We start from the raw sequence: 20,019 nt of genomic DNA, 5'->3' as shown, positions 1-20,019 counted from the left end.
ACTATTCACTCTTCATCCACATTAACAAAACTGGTTAGTCTCAGAGCAGGTAATACTTTACTGGGACCTGAGAATCAACTAACTTAGTCAAAGAACATTAACTTATTGAAAACTTTGGCCTACAATGAGGCCTTTACTTTTAAGGTTAGGTAATAATACATTTTTCATGTTTCATTATCCCAGGTGTGGATGTGGTATCATGAGTTACCCAGGATGGATCACTTATAAATCAGGGATCACTGACACCGCAACATCATCAACTTACCAAAAGAATTAGTGAACTTGTACAACTATAACATTTCACAGGACAGGATAAAAATCATATTAATATATTTTCATAGTTCCTTTGTCCTCTCAAAGATTTTTTATAAATGCTTTGTACATTTACAGTTAATTTGCAAATATCAAAATAAATTATACCAGGAAAGATTAAGCGTCTGCAAACTATCAGCAAAAACTGTTTCATTTCTCCTCTCTATCGATTTATCTACTGTCTATCTGCACATCTACCTTCCCACCTATCTGCACACAGATGCAACAAGATTAGTTCCTCTTTCCATTACCTGCTTGGTGGAGAAGACAGAGACCTCTGAAGATTAACCCCGGAGTTCATGTCATGATAGTATGGTTGGCTCGGAATTTCTCCAATTGGGAAGTTGACTCCAGTTCCCTGGGTTATGGGTGCTGAGGAGGAAAAGGAAAAGAAACACTGGGACTGACATTCATACTTCTCATCTCTATGCAGATGTAAAACCTAATATTTTCCAAGCTTTTGGGCAAGGAAGAAGAGAATCCTCTTTACCTCAAGGTTCTAATACCCACAGTACTGGGACTGGGGGTAGGACTTGAAAACTTCCTCATCACATTGAGCATTCAAACTGTGATCACTGGTTACCACTTCCCCTAATCCCACTCCCGATCTTCTTCCCTCACTTCTTGACATCAGTGGTCATTGCACCTGTCACCTCACTGCTTCACAGATGCCTTCAGGGAAATAGAACATTTGATTTCAAAAGCACCAATTTGCGCTAAACCGAATCATTGTTAAACCAATAAATATAAAGCAGTTTCACAAATACCAAGGATTATTATTTTATGATATTAATAACATTAACATTAGAATGAATTGGAAATCATAATATTTATTATCATTTGATATAAAAAAATATTAGGGCAGATATTTATTTAAAAAAGTAAAATTTACTAATATGAAATAAGTCAAGTTTTTCCCAAATACATATTTAGGTTTCATATATAAATCCTAAGTGTGGCTGCACTTAACAGTTACACTTTGTTTACAAAAAAAAAAAAAAAAAAAAAAAGTTTATGCCATCACTTTATAAATCATTTAGAACATACTCATGGACCTTTATATTTTAAGATAGTGCTTTGTAAATGAAGAAGTATGTTTGAATTTGCAAACATATTATGAACTAAATTTTCATATAGAATTATTTTTTTGCACAATGTAGTACATCTGTTCAAATTTTTTAAATTAATTTTTAGACATCTTGAATAAATCTGAGAGACAGTGTGTTTGTTAGAATGAAGAGTGTTGGGAGATAAATAGCCTTTTAGTTCAAACCCCCTCTGCCACTTAAAAGCTGTATGCTTCATTTTACTAAATTTTAAATTGCGAAGAATAATAATAAGTTTTACACGTAATTATTTTGAGGAGGAAATGAGGTAAGTAATGATAAAAGCCCAGAATTGTGCAAAATAAATCCCCAGCAAACATGAGTTCCTCCCTTCTTTGCTTTCTCCCCCAAATGTTTCCATGGTAGTGTGGTTAACAAACATGGAACAACTCAAAAATGTCCTCAAAGTAGGGAAAGCAAAATAAATCTACTTGCTGAAAGTTTATTCACTCAAAAGTCGTTGACTATGTCCATTATTGTCAAGTATTTCAAATGGCTACAAAATAATCTTAGAAAACCCTTAATAACTACAGTGGGCAACAAATTGGGTGAACAAAACATTTGTGCAAATACAAATACCAAGACAGTGGGATTGCCCAGATGAATAATATGATCACAAAATGCTAGAAGATTTCCAGAGAGAAAATCTAATGCGGGCTTGAATGTGCCAACAAGTCTATGGAAACAGCGTATCTGGCACTGGGTTTTGGAGAACAAGCAAGGATGATACTGAAGGAAGATTATTCCAAACAGGGTTTACCATAGAAGCAAAGTCAAGAACAGAGACCATCTGCAAAGTGAAGACAAGGTAGGTTGGTGTCAAAGAATAGTGCTGAAGGCCAGTATATATTTCTTTACCTTCAGGCCTTCAGAAACTAAGGGTTTCCTAAGGTGTGTCAACAAATTCCAGAAAAGAACACACCATCTCTTAAATCTCCCCCTCTCCTAACTGCCTCCAGTTGAATAAAAAATTCCAAAGGGACTACAGATTTAAAGAACATTTTCTTACCCAGAATTTGTAATAAACATTCTAAATATGTTTATTATCAGTTGAATTGTGCTTTAATATCAGGCCATGGTTAACTTAAGATATTTTTAAGAGAGTATGATTAGGAGGCACAAGCTTTATTATAGAAAAGTAATCATGGAATGCAATGAACATCACTATAAAAATTAAGTAAATATACACACAGTGAGTCTCTGCTCCAAATTTCTGGAGCATCTGCCTTCCGTCAGATTGTTCATTTTATATAATATACTTTAACTTCCTTTCACAGAAAATACTTATATGCAATGTGTAACTGTGTCTGATGACTTGAGTTATTTAGACAGCTAAGATGGAGCTATGTTTTTTGTGGCTTGAGGTACACCAGAGGTTAAAAAAAAAAAAAAAAAAAATGAGGTAAGAAATCCCACAGTAACCACATGCTTTAAAATTCATTATTAAAACCAGGTTGTATGTGACATTGGAAACACGGTTTGTGTTAGAAGCAGGCACTTGAGGGGTCAAGAGAATGTGAGCAATCTCTCTAGTTTCCTACAATAGTCATGGATAAAATCCAAAGAGTTACGAACAGGAAAGGTACAGGTTGTATCTTTTGAAAACAATTTGTAAACTTATAATATCATATAATATTCAGACAAAGTTTTGAAATTTCTATCAAATATATATGACTTAACACAGTCAACACAATTTACTTGGCCATAAACATAACTGGTCGTAATTTATATTCAAATGATAATTTTTTAAAAAATCTTCAGAATTTTTTTTCTAAATTTTATTACAGAAGGATTATGGCACAGTATCAAGATAGCAATAAAAATAATGTTTATACATGGACACTATAAAAATTAAGTATGCATTCTTAGAGTAAATAGTAGATGACAGAAAGAAGAGTAGGTTAATAATAAATATGACCAAAATACTAAACCAGCACACACAATTTATTTAGAAACAAGGAGAGCATGTCTCAGGCAGATCTTGCTGTTGAAAAGCTCTGGAAGAACTCAGAGCAGTTGCAGAGACTGGCAGTGGGACCTCTCCCAGAGAGCTACAAGGGAGCTGAGAGCTGCAAATCATGTTTAAGAGGTTGCCAATATCCTCTTAGAAGCGAAGCACCAAAGAACCTCAGATTCTAAGGGTTAGAGGCCAACCCTTAATCTCTCTTATTGTTCTCCTCACTCCAAAAGCTGATCCTAAATCAACTTTTAAGATGGAGATAATATCATTCAACAGAGAGATCACTATCCTAAAACTGAATAGCTTCATTAGCTAAAGTCAACATACACATTAGTGGGTCATATGATAGTAAAACCCTAGAGGACAGAACCATTAACACACCGTGAACCTTCAAGAAGTCAGAACTGTGATATACAGCATAAGGGCTGTGCTGAGGTTTATGTTGACTTAGCAAACCTGTATTTCATAAACAATGAAGTTCAATTGTGTAAACAAGATTATAATGTGAATATATTAAAACACTTAGGAGAATAACTTCTCAAGCATTTTAGAGATACCTATTTACATATGGAGAAGAAAATAAATGTTTGTTGAATAAATTAACTAAAGAATGAATATGGATAATTAATGTACTAATTACAAATCAGTTATGTTCATTATAACAAATAACCTAAAAACCTCTAAGAAATGACAGTATGAATTAAGAATGGATGAATGAAGTATGTTAAATTCACCTTGTTTCTGAACTGCTATTACAGAAAGGTATTTTTCAGCTATTGTTTTGTTTTTGAAATTCAGATTTTTCAAAATATCACTCTGGGCTTTTGAAAGTTCCAGACTAGTTCTCCTTTGACAGCACTTTGCATAGTTGCCTATTAAATAAACATTTTTTTGACAGATTATTCTACTGCCCTTTCTCATAAAAAGCATGCAAATACATCATGAAACTTAGTACAAATTTAAGCAAATAACTTCACATACAACCTCATAACGATTGCTAAGTAGCAGTAGAGAAATGCATAAGAACATGCAAATGTTCCCTTCCTTACATGATGCAGGAATGTGCTAATGATCAAGTCAGCTATATTCCTTTCCAAATAAAAAACTAAAATTAAACTAAAAATTTTAAATGTCAGAGGCCTTTGCATATCACATTTGATCTGGAAAGACACAAAAGGCTTATGGCCTTGGGCAATGGAGTAGACCATAGGAATCCTCTTGTCCAGCAAATACATACCCTAGAGATACCAGAATATATGATTTCATCTTCTACACTGTCCCCAGGTAAATGTACCCATGATAGCAGTCTTTTGGGCATACATTTTTATTTTATTTATTTATTTAGTAGTTGTAGATGGGCAGCATGCCTTCATTTTACTTGCTTACTTTTGTATATGGTACTAAGGACTGAACCCAGTACCTATATGTGCTAGGCAAGCACTCTTCCACTGAGCCACAGCCTTAGCCTCTTGAACATACATTAATCTGCTCATGAATTATGCCAGAAAAGATGAGTTCCCACAGTATTGAAGTTCATGTGTATCATTCTCTTATGAACATGCTGTTTGTTCTGCCACTTTAGAAATCAGAGCTATTTGAGAAACTATGGTTCAAAAACATGGTTACCCTCCTAGCTTAACGATTCCCTCACTGAACAGGACTCCAAAGCACTGCTAACTTCCACTCTCAGTAACTGCTCTTTCTGTTTTTTTTTTTTTTTGGATCATCATAATTCTTGTTCATGACCTCTGAATTTGATCCAAATAAGCAGCACAACAAGAATCAGAGTGCCACCTAGTCATCTGAATAACATCATTCCAAACTGTGACACTTCCTATCAAACCATCAGGTACAGAAACACACCATTCAAAGTTTCATGAGCAAGCTAAATCATAGAAAGGAGTGAGGAGAGTAGTCACCCCCTTTACCATAATCAGTGCATTAAGAGTTCATCTCACATAATTTGCATACATTAGTAATAAGTCAAAGAGTTAATCAAGGGAACATACCCCTTGCTTAGGTAGCCAGCCAGGTAAGTTTTCCCTGGAAAAAAAAAAATATGATCCAGCATGCCAAGAATGGTATCCAGGTGAGGTGGCCAGTTAAAACAATTGGACATTGTGTTGGATAACAATGCTTTCTATCTATATCCAACTACAATCTGCAAAGTTAATTTCTGCATCCCTTTACACTCTGCATGTTAGCGTGTATATCCTGTACATCTCCAACCCCCACCAAAATGTTAGTAAAATGAAAAAGCACTTATCTACAGGAAACTTATGTGGGTTATCATAACAACACAGAGTACATTTAATTAATCACACTTCCTTTGATATAAATGCCCAACTATGGTCACAAGAGAACTGAATTAGATGAATACCAATAACATGGCAATAAGAACAACCTAAAAAATTAATTTTGCACAACAGAAAGTTTTGATTTGAATGCAAATAATTTAGAAAAACAGACATAATACATTCACTTAATGATTTCATCAAAAGGTTTAAGATTTTCAAATGCAAATTCTCATAAGACGTAGTCACTCTTCATACTGTATTTAAGGTTCAAAATTTAAAATATTTTTACATCATACTGTACACTTGAGTAAAAAGAAAACCATTTACTTACTTCTGGATACCCTCACAAGTTCTGATACATTGAAGACTCCAGATTTTACAAAACTATCCTCAAGGTATCCTGAAAATAAACATCAAGAGGCAAAAGATCAACATAAACAGAAAGTAAAATAAATGATTAAACACTAGAATTTGTTCATTGTTTGACCAAAGGTTAGAATAAAAAACAAGAAAGCTTATAACCAGGACAAATTAAAACAAAGCTCTTGGGAGCACAAACACTGGTTCTGTTTGAACAAAAGTAAAAAGTTTAGATGCTAAATAATCTCATAGAAAAAAATTTCCTTAACTTTCCAAATGTGCAAATGTGGTTTTATTTGCCACATTTCATGCATTGAGAATGTTTAGGGCACTCATTGAACACATTTGACTCTGTAGCACCTGGTAGGCTAAAGTCTACCCATTAACAAAAAAGAAAAAAAAAAAAAGGAAGAAAGAAAAAGGAAAACCACAACCACAATTAGCACTTTGTTGGAAAGACTTCAAAGATCTCTTGAAACCACTGTTCTTTCACAAATCCTTCACTGATTAAAGAAAAGTGAGTTGCTGTTACCAGCACTCCCACCCTTGTTCCACAGTCACTAATAAAAGTAGAACTTGTACACACAACAAATACTACTTTGCACCAACCCATTTCCATGCATCTCTAGTACACCTTGCATGATTTCAGTGCTTTCCTTACTCTTGCTATTACTTTTTGGACTCCCTTTAATTCAAAATGAGACATTTTAAGCAACAAAGGACAGTGAATCTAGGTCTCCAGGAATGACACATGATCCTTAGGTGACATCTTGGGCGCAGGGTCCATGATTCAGGAGCCTAAGAAAATTCATGCCTGTCTGCTAGTTGTTCTGGCTATGTCCAGAGCTAAAGATGACACCCACAAACAATACTGTCCCCTCAGTTCTCATGCATGTCAAGGGAGTGTAATAAGAGGGAGGAGGAAGAGAAGAACTTAGGAGGAGAGAGATGGCTTGCAGTAGAGTGTCTGAAAATCCTCAGAATTGAACTCCAGGAAAAATTCTCTCCAGAGTCCAAGAACTGGCAACTTGATTGGATTTCCCATAAAGCTTTAAAACTGACCAAGGCGTTAGTTTCAGTTCAGGGAGGTGAGAATGGGTGGTTAGCAACCTGAGTGTTCATGTTGGAGAGCTGGGATTTGAATTTCAGCCACAATTTACTAGTTATGGGATCTTGGTCATATTATTGTACTTCCTTGTGCCTCATCTAGAAATTGGAGATAATAAAATCACCTACCTCATAAAACTGCTATGAATACAAAGTGAGATAAAAATATAAAACCCATGCATGGTAGGCACTTGTTATTTGTCACCAATAAATTAAGCCACAGAGCCAGAAATTAGCCATATAGTGAATTAAGCACACTGAATTCCACAAGTCCCATATTACTTGTGAATCTTTATTTAGAAAGTTTATCCTAACAAAGGTCATTGCCAATGCTCTCTAATCTTAATAGCATGGCAGAAATCATTTCATTGGCATATACACTTCACTGCTGTGGACTGAGGGATCATGTATGTCCGAACAGTTTTATACATATCTAGTTGCCCTCTTTAGAAACAGAATGAAAGAAAGAGTAAAAAGCAATTACAAGGTCTCAGTTGGTGATAAAACTTAGGCCTCATTATTAAGTCATTCCTCTGGGGGGAAAAAAGTACATTTTTAGGAGAATAATAATAAAACATCCGCACTCGATGCACTTTTATTTTAAGAAACTTCTTGAGCAATTTATTTTCGCCCAGTTGAATTCATTTCAGTAATTATTGAGAAACTTCTACTTAACCAGCACTGTATCAAGGGCTAAAAGCTATGAATACAAAAAAGGATAATTGACTCTCTCTGCCTGGTTAGGGACCAAATCGTTTCAATCTTCTAGACCACTATGTTACCATTGTATGCAAAGATTTCTATTGTTTTTGTTGGTTTTAAAGGATAGTTTATTTTATAGATGACTAACAATAAACATATTAGATATAAACACATTATTTAAACTTATACATAACCAGACAAGATTACTTGCACTCTGAAAATGCCTGCCCTCAGGTTTCCCCTGAAGTTCCCCCTGATCAAAGGCTCTTCCTACACACCTTAATTCCACCTTGCAGTGTCCAGCTTGACCACCACCCACCCCATAGGCTGCTATACCACTTTTTCCTTCTTCCCCACCAGGGGCCCAGCCAGAAAGAATCTCTTTCTTCTTTACTCACATCACACCCACCTAGTTTGTGCTTATTTCACACTTTCCATTTTCAGATTTTTTAGATAATTGTTTTTGAGTCTGTAATTCCTTGCTGGTTGACCAGCTCCTTTATTGAGGGGAGTGACTAGATTTTGTTCATCTCTATATCTCCCTCAGCAACTCATTTATTGGTTGTATATAGAGTTACTACTAAATACATGCAAAAAAACTTTTTAAGTTCAAGTTTTAAAGACTAGTCACAAATTAACAATTTAGTAGTTTTATAACAATGTGGATACAAATGGCTAAAGATTGAGAGATCAATATACTAACATGTGTCATCCCCTGGAACTCATTTGCTGAAGAGTTTTTAGGCTGTTGGGCAGAATGGAAGAGAGTAATGATTGGAGTCAGATTATATCCCTGCTTTCATTGTATACTAATGTGTAACTTTGAGCATTTAGTACAAAATAAAAAATCAAAGGACTAATAAAGTATTTAAAGAGTAGGTGCTCAAAAATACTTATAAACTAAATTGATGAACCAGAGAAAGTTTATATGAATTACATCACATGTAATACATAACATTTCTGTGTGTAGATCTAATGTGAAGTTCATTTCTCTAGAAAACTAATGAGTAGTCAGAGGTTCATCAACTTCTAAGCCATGTTCATTAAGATGGTGTGAAGTATGGGTCTGTTAGGAACCAAATCATGAGGGAAGAATGAGCCTCCTCATGGCTGGTTTTACCCAAGATAGGCACTCAGACCAAATGAAATGACTATCTCATAGAAAAGGCAAGACAGTTCAGAATGTAGTAGGGTGTTTCTCCATTCCCCACCTCCAATCTTCCCAGGTCTGAGAAACCAAAATCTACAAGGAAAACAAGAGTCATTTTACTAAAACTATGAGAGCATTGGAAATATGTCAGAACCCACAGGATAAAATGCAATCCCATAGATTCCACTGGGCTCTAATCCTACATGGAGCATAGGGACACTTCAGTGAAAGCAAGGTTCTCAGAGACCCATGGTAGTACCTAGTGACAGTGGGCCACAGGGGTGGTTGGTGAGTGGCTGACAAGGGGATAGTCTGAGAGGGAATGGAAATCGGTCAAGAGGGTAGCCTGGGAGAAGCACCTGGTGCAGACAGCTGCTACCTTCATGCATCTTTGCACACAGCACTGTTTTTGCAGTGGAGAAGCATTACCCAAGACAGGCAGAGTAAAGAAGTACTTGGATGACAGTATTTGGAGAACAAATAGTATTTGCTCAAGCCTATAGGAAATAATACTTGAGGACTCCAGCAAAAATAACTGGGGAGGATCCTGCAGTGGGTTGGAGCCCTGTAATGGTATAGAGGCTGAGACTCAGCAGAACAGACAGCTATTAACATAAAACCTCTGTAACCTACAGGATACTGGGGCCTTTCAGAAACATGGTTTTCACATGTTACACTGACCACTGTAAATATCAATAGCTTATACAAAGGCCAAAGATCTTAAAGTAATTTAGAGACATTCATGTAGAAAATTCTCTTCATCTACCAAAAAAAGAAAAAAAAAAGAAAAGAAAAGAAAATATGAGCATCTTTGAGACAGAGCAGCTGCTTTAGGGTTATGGAGTAATATTACACTGCAGCTTCAGCCAGGAAGAAAAGAATAACTCTGAATTTGTGTGATGCTGTATTTACACGACAAGTATGCTTTTTAAAAAAATAAAATAAAACTGAGTAGGAAATAAAGAGCTCCGCAAACTGAAAAGTCTCAAAGGCAATATCAAATTATATTATTTTACTTCTTTTTTATTTTTCTCTCACAAAAGCAACAGTAAATCACTGCTCAGAAGTTAATATAGTGTTTAACCTCCTTTACAAACAATAACAGAGAGACACAATGGCATATCTAACTGTTAATATCTCAAATTATAATCAGCACCATTTGAATGTTAAACAACATTTACATAGAAAATCCAAAGGAAGACTGATAACACTCATTTTTATGGTCTACTGTGTTCTATTCTTGAAATTAAAAAAAAAAAAGCCACACGGAAAGCAGTTATTAAATTCATGAAAGCTGTCTTCAAATATGTGAAGGACTGTTAATGTAGATGGTGGATTAGACTTACTTTGCATAGTTCTAAGAGCTGATTTTTGGCTCAATAAAAAGATTTGTCATCCAATGAAGAAAAGTTCTAAGAAAGAATGTGAAACTGCAAAGGTAATAAGAATCCACATATGCCCTGTTTCACAAGAAAGAATGTGCTTAATTTTCACAATTATCCTGTGAACTATGCTGGAATATTGTTGTCATTTTACATATGAAGAACTGTCCAACTTCATGAGTAGGAAGTTTCTCAATAGCTCTAAATACTACCATTGGGCATAAGAGTTCATATTTTGGATAGAAAACCTGATAAAATCACCTCTGAAGCCCATGGTAACCTTCAGATTCCACTGTCTTCCATGGTTATTTTCCTGTGTTCATTTTCTTGCATAGCTCATTTGGAGAAAGAGCAGGTAGACAAGAGACACTGCAAAGGCATTTTCCAGCCCTTGATTCCAGTTAATTGATCACTTCCTTCAACAGAGTGCAAAAGATGGCTTAACTCTTTGTTTATGGGGTACAGGGGAGAGGATGAGATGATTTCAGATTAGTGCTTTGCCAATCTTACAATTTCAGACATGATAACTGACCCACTGGTGGATTTCTGGTAGTGTATGAGACATAGCTCTATCTTTAGTTCTTCAATTGACTTGAACTGCCTATAACTAGGTATGAGAACTGAGTATCAAATAAAAATATAAGTACTGACATGATAAATGATTCTTTGCACAGAGACTGAATCTCAGCCTATAGGAAAGATTAACATTCTAATATTAATTTAGAATTGTTTATCTTTCAATATGAAACATAAATGGTGAGATTTAAGTGACCTGAAAGTCAAGAATTTCCTAACAATTACACTCTCTGATAGTGTTATTTTGATTTTTTTATATTGTTTCACTATTTCCTTCCAGTTTTTAAAAACCTTTTCCTGCATATAATATAAAATACATGTATCTTTACAAAATCAAGATTATTTTATTTATGTAAATTAACATCTTAATTTTTCTGTTAAAATTCTATCTCTCCTTTTAGGTTAAACAGGTTTTCAAAAGCATGATGTTTATGAGTATCCATCACCTTGACTGTATCACACTTTAAGGGGCCATTTATTTGACCATTTTTTTATTGTTTGGCATTTTAGGTTATTTCCCATTTTTGAAAAATACTATAAACAGCACTGCTATTAACATCCTTACACACAAATCTTTGTCAGCAATTCTCATGATTTCCTTGGGCTGGAGTTCCCAGAAGTAGGCTTACTGGGTCAAAGGACATAAACTCTTGTAAAGCTCTTGGTGAAAACTGTCAAACTACTTTCCATAAGGTTTTTGCCAAGTTATACTCCCTCAGGCAGTGTCCATCACATGAATGTGTCCATCTTACCATCCCAGCTACATAGAAGTAGAGATATGTCTCTAATTGTGACAAGCTGATAGAGGAGAGATGTCATTATGTTAATGTTATAATTTTCATTTCTTTAAGATAAAATTAGATTTTTTCAAAAGAACCTTCAAAAGTAGAACTTTTGAAAAAAAAAAACCACCACATTAAAAAATACGTAAAACAGTAATTGTTAATAAGAATAATTTATTCTTAATGAGATTACTTCTAGAAATTTACATTTAATGATAATTACATTACTGATATTACTTTATTGATTTTTTCCTCATTATTTGGAAAATTGTTCACTTGGTTTTCTCAATTTTTAAAATTTCTCTGATGATAATGCTTTTTGGAATTAGAAGATATTATACTCATTATTTATACCATATATTGGTATTATATATTACTGGAATCTTAATTATCTTTGTTCATCCATGGAAGATAGTTATTTTAATTTACTGATGAACTGGTTTGTTGACAGTTTCTTCCAAATTTTCTTTATGTACCTGGAAACTGTTTGCAAGGACTTCAGCAGGTTATCTGTCAAAATTCCATACCAGCATTATACACAGGCACTATAAAATAGTTTAGATGACAACCAAACACTTTTTATGCTCTGAAAAAGAACAATATATGGTTCATGAAAATTTCCTGAAACTTTAGGAAAAATTAACTGCTAAAATCAACTTCCCCAAATCTGCTTCAGAAAAAATTATAGACAACGTTGAGTTGTTTGTTTTTTTGTTTTATTTATTTATTTATTGTTTTGGTACTAGGTATTGAACTCAGGGGCACTAGACCACTGAGCCACATCCCCAGCCCTATTTTGTATTTTATTTAGAGACAGGGTCTCACTGAGTTGCTTAGCCCCTCACTTTTGCTGAGGCTGGCTTTGAACTCGAGGTCCTCCTGCCTCAGCCTCCCAAACCACTGGGATTACAGGCATGAGCCACTGTGCCTGGCCAATTTTGAGTCTTTAGTGGATATTACTCTACTCTTGTTTCCTACTCTTGAATAATTTAATATATTTTAAATCATATAAGAGACATATTCTATTTTTAGTTTCTCAACTGACCTGGACTGCCTACCATCGCTGTTAGAAATAGTGACTACAAAACAGAAATATTAATCCTTACAAAGAAAATTATTCTTTGTAGAGAACCTTAATCTCAGTCTATAGTCAAAGTCGACATTCTCATATTAATTTAGAATTATGATTTTTCCTTCAATATGAAGTGCAAATCCCTTATGGTGACTGAAGAGACCTGGGAGAGACTCAGAAATTAAATATATAATTAATATATACATTAAGAAAACTGTCAACTCTTCAGATTTTTTAATTCATTAGAACAGAAATGATATAGTTTACTAAATGTGTCATGTATATTATATGGCATAATAAAGTTATTAAATAGAGTATAATACAATTATTATATGCTTTTCTCTTATCTAGGGACGTAGAAGGTAGTTCTCCCTCCAAATGCTTAGTACTTAAAAGGTGGCTCTGGAGTAATATTTCCAAGACTCAGTTATACCATTTACTAAGAAAAACAAAGGCAGGTATACCTCACAGTTCTCTTCTCTAAAATGCAGATGATAATCATAGTAGATATGAGTTCACATTAAAACCTGCATGTTCTGCTGTCATATATAATTAACTAGAATAAATAAAAAAGTAAATAAATAAATAAATTCCTGCATGTTATTTTTAGATACTAGTAAAATGGCAGACATTTGTTTTTAAGAGCAGGGAAAAAGATATATTACTTCCAAATTAACACAAAGAAAAACACAATAAACGAGAATATAATTCAGGTAACAAAAATAAGGAAGTAGAATATGAAAACATGTAATAAATAAAAAGCAAAACCGGAGAAAAATCAAATTCAGCAAGCATTTAATAAATTTAAGCAGATTGACTTTTCCCATAATGAGAGTATTAGATCAAGTGAAGAAAATAAAATCCAGCTATTTTTAAGGAATACACTTAAGGTAAAATGATAACAAAAATGAGACAAAAAAAATGGAAGTAAATGAGTATTCAAAGAGAAATCAGGCAAATTCAAGCAAAAAGGAAACTGTTGTTAATTAGCATTGGTTAAGAAATAATTTAAAATAAATTACAATGAATCATTATTAATAGAGTACAATTAACAAAAAAATATAAATCATAAACCCTATATGAACAAAATAATATTGAGAAAAAGTATATAATCCAAAAATTATAAAATATAAGAAACTAGATAAAAATATAATCATCAGTGGGAATTAGTAATCAGAATTTTTCATCTCTCTTAGAATTGAACATAACTATTAGGAAAAGGCTAACTTTATCTCATGAAAATATAAATTAAATTTTATTAATATGCTCCTGAAATTTATTTTATTTTTTATAATGATCATTTTTATATTTACATTTATTTGCTTTGATCAGTAATATATAGATAGTTTTGTTTTGGTGTTTTTTGGTGGTGCTGGGGATTGAACCCAGGTCCTTGTGCATGCAAGGCAAGCACTCTACCAACTAAGCTATACCCCCAGCCCTGCTCCTGGAATTAAAAAAAAAAAAAAAAGATCAAATCCTTGTCCAAAGAGACAACTTCAACAAATTCTTAAAAATAGAGACTTTTCAAGACCATATTGTTTCATCTTTAGCAAATAAAAATAAAAGTAAGTAAGTGACAAAATGTAAATAAAGTAAGTGTTCTGAACCACCTGGAAATCAAGAAAATAAACAAACCAAAGAGAACCCCAAAATAGAAATTACAATCTAGACAGCAATGAAAAAGACAAAAGAAAATAATTATTTATCAAGAAAGAACAGCAACATAATCCAAGAAAATTTAAAAGAATTAAAGATTAAAGCTGAAATTAACAGATTAGAAAGAGAAATATTTAAAGTAATACATAAAACAACAACAAAAAAATTCTCTGAAAAGACCAGCAAAACAGAAAAATAAAATCATTTCCAAGGCTGATTGAGAAAAAAAAAAAAAAAAAAGAGGCATGCACCACTACACCCAGCCTTATGCACAAAAAATACAAGCCCAAGAACAGAAAGGAGACAGAAGTGACCAAATACATTAACAAGGTAGAGGATAACACATACAACTTATTGACCACAACTTTGAAAAGTGAAATGGCAATCACTTAGTCAAATGAAAGTAACCAAAATTGCAAAGAAGTGGAAAACTTGAAATAGACCAATTACCTTGGTGCAGTGGTTCCCAAAATTTGTTCAACACTGGAACCACCTGGGGTTTTGAAACCAATTTATGCTTAGCTTCCAACCCTGGCTATTCCAATTTAATTGCTCAGGGGTGAGACCTGGACATGAGGACTTTTTAAAAGTTCCCCCAAGTGATTCAAATGTGCAGCAAAGTTTGGGAACCACTGTCCTAGCAATGAATCAAACTGTAGTATCAAAAAGCATTGGCATAAACCAGAAGCTTATTGCAAATGCAGAAGGATAGGTACCACCCAGCTCCAGGAATCAGAATCTGAAATTTAATAAGACCTGCAGAGGATTCTCAGGTACTTGTGTGTGTGTGTTGGGGGAAAGGGTACTGGGGACTAAATCCAGGAATACACTGAGTCATATCCTCGGCCCTTTTTATTTTTTATTTTGAGATAGAGTCTCACTAAATTGCCAAGGCAGCCCTTGAACTTGCTATGGTCCTGCATCAACCTCTTAAATTGCTAAGATTACAGGCTTGCACCACTACACCCAGCCTTATGTACTTTAAAATGTGACAAACCTGGAACAGAAAGGTGATTAAAGAACAGCACCAGATGGATTCACAGCTGGATTTTATCTATCTTTAAATTCCAATGCAATTTAAACCGTCTCAGGCCCTTAAAAAATTATGACAAGCTTCATGAATAAGAAAACTTGTACAAGCGTTTCTGGAGACAGCAAAATTTGAATCTCTAAACTTGTAACCTACTTCATCAAAACAAAACAAGCAACCACCCAGCCAACAAGAGATTAAACACACGTATAAATGCAACTTCAAGAACACTAAACAAAATATCATCAAATTGAATATAGTGTTGCTATCAAAAGAATAACATATTATTATCATTATGGTTTATTCCAAAGAAAGAATACAGTTTACTATCAAAAAAACATATCCTTGTGATAGAGAAAAAAGTCCATGACCCACAAAAGAATGCTGAAAATGTACTTGACGGTTTACCTAATAATCTAATAACTAATAACTAATTAACTAATAACTAATCTAAGCAAAAACAGAGATAAAATCAAAAGACTTCAGCAAAATCCAACATCGAATTATTTTTAAAAGAGGACATAAGTGTGGCATTCCTAGGCTCCCAACCTCCTTCTACCTACTCCTCCTATTTTAAGTTTTTAAGAATGTAATCCGGAAAGAAGTCAGTCACAAAAAGACAAATATCATATGATTTCACTTATACAAGATACCTAGAGCAGTCACACAGATAACAACAAAGTAGAATGGTGGCGGCCAGGAGCAGGGGAGAAGGGGCTGTTGCCTAACCTATGGCACAATGCTGTGCATATCTTTGACACTACTGAATTGTGCACTCCCAAAGGTTAAGATGCTGGACTTCATGTGTATTTTAAAACAATAGTTAATAAGTGTAATCTGACATTGGCATTTACGTCTATAATCTTATTTATAAAAATTATTGAGGCATTACTCTCAGCTTGTTACTATTCTCATGGTTAATCTGTATGCGTACCTGTGGGTATATATTTATAGTTATACTTTCCTGTTCCTATTTTATTTTAAATTTTGGGTTATTACCTTGTCAGCTGGAATAGATTCTCAAAACTATTACCAAAAAAAAAAAAAATTGCTTTTTGAGACAATTAATAATAAAGAAAATATCTCTATTGCTTTTGACTGGAGGTAAAACTCCAGTACAAAAATAGAATTTTTCTTTTTTTAAATCATAATTCTAAGTATTCTCAGACAGTTTTTTAGTTTCTTTTATTTATTTATTTATTTGGTACTGGAGATTGAACCCAGGGGCACTTAACCATTGAGTCATATGCCTAGACTTTTTTTTATTTTTATTTTATTTTGAGACAGGCTCTTGATAACTTGCTAAGGCAGGCTTTGATCTTACAATCCTCCTGCCTCAGCCTCTTGAGCTAGTGGGATTAAAGGCCTCACTATATAACTTACTTTTTGTCTAGGATGATTAGAAAATTATTCGTCTTCATCTATGAAATATAAATACTTCAACAGAATATATTTAGCTACACGTCTCTCTTTGTTATTGTGGGCTGGATATAGTTAGGTCTTGTCATCTGCATATTTAGATTATTTTTAGCTCATAGGAATTTTCTTCATATGCCTTTGATTCTGTTTCTCTCCTAAATACTCTGATTTCTCTACAAAAACCTTGTAACAACACTGAATTTTCTAAGCTACCATAACCTTTTTCTCATTCATTTAACTTCTTTATTTCCTATGCTCTGGGGGCAAATATCTTAAGTTTGTTCTCTATAGCAATGATTATTTCCACAATATCAGTTCTATTTCTTTCTTCACCAATGGAGACTTTAATCATACAAAAACAATTTTAGTTTTCCTAGTATTTTTCCTTTTCTCACATGGTACCATGTTCATTGAAGACATTATCTTTTGGGTTCATTTTAAGTCCTTTTTTCTGAATAAACAAATTATTTTCTCTGAAATTTTCTTCTAGTTCTTCACTGTTAAAGATATATTTTTCTGGATTTTGACAATGTACCCTTTTATTGTTTGGTATTTTCTCACCAAAGCATATTGATGTTTTTTTTGGTTTTTTTTGGTTTTTTGTTTGTTTGTTTTTGGTACTGAAGATTGAACCCAGGGGTTGCTTTATCTCTCAGCAATATCCCCAGACCTCACTAAGTTGCATGGGCTGGCCTCTGCCTTTCAAGTCACTGGAATTATAGTGATATGCCATCATGCCTGGTATTGTTCTCTTTTTACCTTATCCAGATTTATGGTTTGGGGTCAGAAAAGTATATGGTATTCCCTTAGCTACATAAGTCAAGTACATAACACAGAATGAGAATATGACTACACAACTGGCAGAACTGATCTGAACTCTTGTCTGACCACTTAGTAGTTTTGCACAAGTTACTTGACTTTAATAACAATAAAAATGATGAAGACAAAAATTGTAATAGTAATGTCTATCATTTATTGAGTGTTTATTACATAACAGACTCTGCACTAAGTGCTTCAAATTCTAATTCAGCTCAAAATCCAGATTTGCCCCTTTCTTATTAATGACTTTGAATAAATGATTAAATTCTAACTTCCTAATAATATTGATTTAATAGATTTGAGATGAAGACTTAATAAGAAAGTACATTAAAGTGTTTATGATTCAATAAATGATTATTGATCATGGCATTAATGTAATCCTATGATGAGTCACGGTTGCTAACACAGCTCCTAACAAATTCTAATGATTGACTGTCCTTTATTAATGAGATCCCACTATAAAGAGGTGGGCTCTTCTCTTCACCCCACCACTTAAATAAGTAAGATTCTACCATGATTATGCATGAAAACACTAACCTTCAAGCTAGTGTTTCAAATGGACCTTGTCTACCAGGGTAAGGTGTCAGAGTATAAATTAAGGAGGCTGTGTCTGGAGGAATTACATTAGGGCACAGAACCAGCTGCTAGCCTTCCTGCACTCCTCCTCACCCTGTCCCCATTTTCCATCTCCTAATCCTGTTGTTCTCTGGCCTTAAAGCCTTTTAAAATTGAAACCGAAATCTTGTACCTAGAAGAGGACAGTAGAGTAGAATCAAACCTATCTGTTTACACTTTCACAGGGAACTAACCCCATTATCTTTCATGAGACAGAAGATGAGGAAAACACCAATTTTTAAATTCTATCTAAATATACTGGCTATATGGTTTCAAGATAAACCTCCAAGACTATAGCAAAAGGTTATCCTCAGTCCAGGTCTACTGTGATCAGAAACATTTTTAAAACCTTTTTAAATATTTTACATATCTTCATGGAAATTTAAGTTGAAAAAGTTGTTAGAAACTAAATTGTGGTTAGGCCCAAAATGTGAACTTTATATTTGATAGCTAAGAATAATTATTTTGCTATATACCTAAAAAGACCTAACTTTAAGTCTTACTACTCTTTTGTTTTGGTTTGACCCATAGTCTCACTACTCTTAATCAAAATTATTAGCTCGCCTTTTTTTTTTTAAGAATTGGAAAAAATTTCTAAAATTTATAAGAAAATATAAGACTTTAGAAAACAGCTTTCAAAACTTATGAGGTTATAGTTATCAAGAAGACACTTCAGTATTAACAAAAGAGATATATAAAGACATGGACTAGAAATAGGCAGATGTATGTGGCTACTGATATTTGCTAAAAGTAGTTCAGCAATTCTATGAAGAAAAAAAAAAAAAAAGCCTTTGCAACAAATGGTACAAGATCGGCTGGATATCTGCATGAAAAAAATAAAGTGAACATCAACCCTTACTTCACACACCATGTGGTACATCCATATGATGAAATATTACTCAACCATAGAAAGGAATAAACTGTTGATACAAAGCATCCACATGAATCAATTTCAAAGTAATTAAGCTGAACTAAAGAAGCCAGGCAGAAATGAATATATGATGTGATCCCACTTATATAAAATTAATCTATAGTGATAGAAAGTAGATCAGTAGTCATCTGAAGATGGGGGTAGAAAAAGGGATGGAATCCAAAGCAGTCAGAGAAAACTTAGGGATTGGTGGAAAAGTCATCTTGATGGTAGTGATAGTTTCATGGGTATACACATGTCAAAACTTGTATATGCAATTTATTGCATACAATTATACATCAGTAAAGTCAATTTTTTTTTCATCTCCTTCAGCAAATGGTGTATAATGGTCGCCAAATTCTCAGAAAGTGGTAATATTTCCACATCATGAAAAGAATCACAACTGAATAGGCAATATTAAGTGTAATCGGGAAAATTCTGAAATTAACTACTCTCTGTATCTTTTGCACCTTCAAGAAAGTTATGTAACTAGGTTGCTCATTCATGACCGTGTAAACTCTAGCAATGCTACAGTGCACTACTTATGGATTAGTAAACAAAAGCACAAAACTAGCAAACAAGACTTCTCTGTAATTCATCAGATTGGGAGAAAAGAAACCAGATCTGCTTGAGCCTGGATTCTAAATGAGAAAATATATTAGAACACTACAATTCTCTATCAGATCCCCCACACAAACATCATCATCAGATCACACTGCACAAGATTAGGAGTTTATAAAAGTCTCCTAAGTTTTCCTATG

The 20,019-nt window shown here is 33.8% G+C and overlaps 1 protein-coding gene and 1 non-coding gene across 6 annotated transcripts in view; both read right to left on the bottom strand.

Moving 5' to 3' along the window:
* Positions 1-20,019, bottom strand: part of Nfib (nuclear factor I B) — a 223,995-nt gene that overhangs the window by 64,883 nt on the left and 139,093 nt on the right. For all 5 annotated transcript variants that reach the window (XM_076845962.2, XM_076845963.2, XM_076845965.2 and 2 more), the window contains exons 4-5: positions 6,007-6,075; positions 564-684 (exon numbers count right to left, since the gene is read on the bottom strand). In XM_076845962.2, the coding sequence (XP_076702077.1) occupies positions 564-684; positions 6,007-6,075 (190 nt within the window). The remainder of the gene's footprint in view (positions 1-563; positions 685-6,006; positions 6,076-20,019) is intronic.
* Trnaa-ugc (transfer RNA alanine (anticodon UGC)) lies at positions 14,171-14,243 on the bottom strand. Its single transcript has one exon. It is a non-coding gene; the product is annotated as a tRNA-Ala (tRNA).

The sequence above is a fragment of the Callospermophilus lateralis genome, chromosome 2 (genome assembly GCF_048772815.1).
Source record: "Callospermophilus lateralis isolate mCalLat2 chromosome 2, mCalLat2.hap1, whole genome shotgun sequence".
NCBI lineage: Eukaryota > Metazoa > Chordata > Mammalia > Rodentia > Sciuridae > Callospermophilus > Callospermophilus lateralis.
This window is presented reverse-complemented; position numbering and strand designations above follow the sequence as displayed.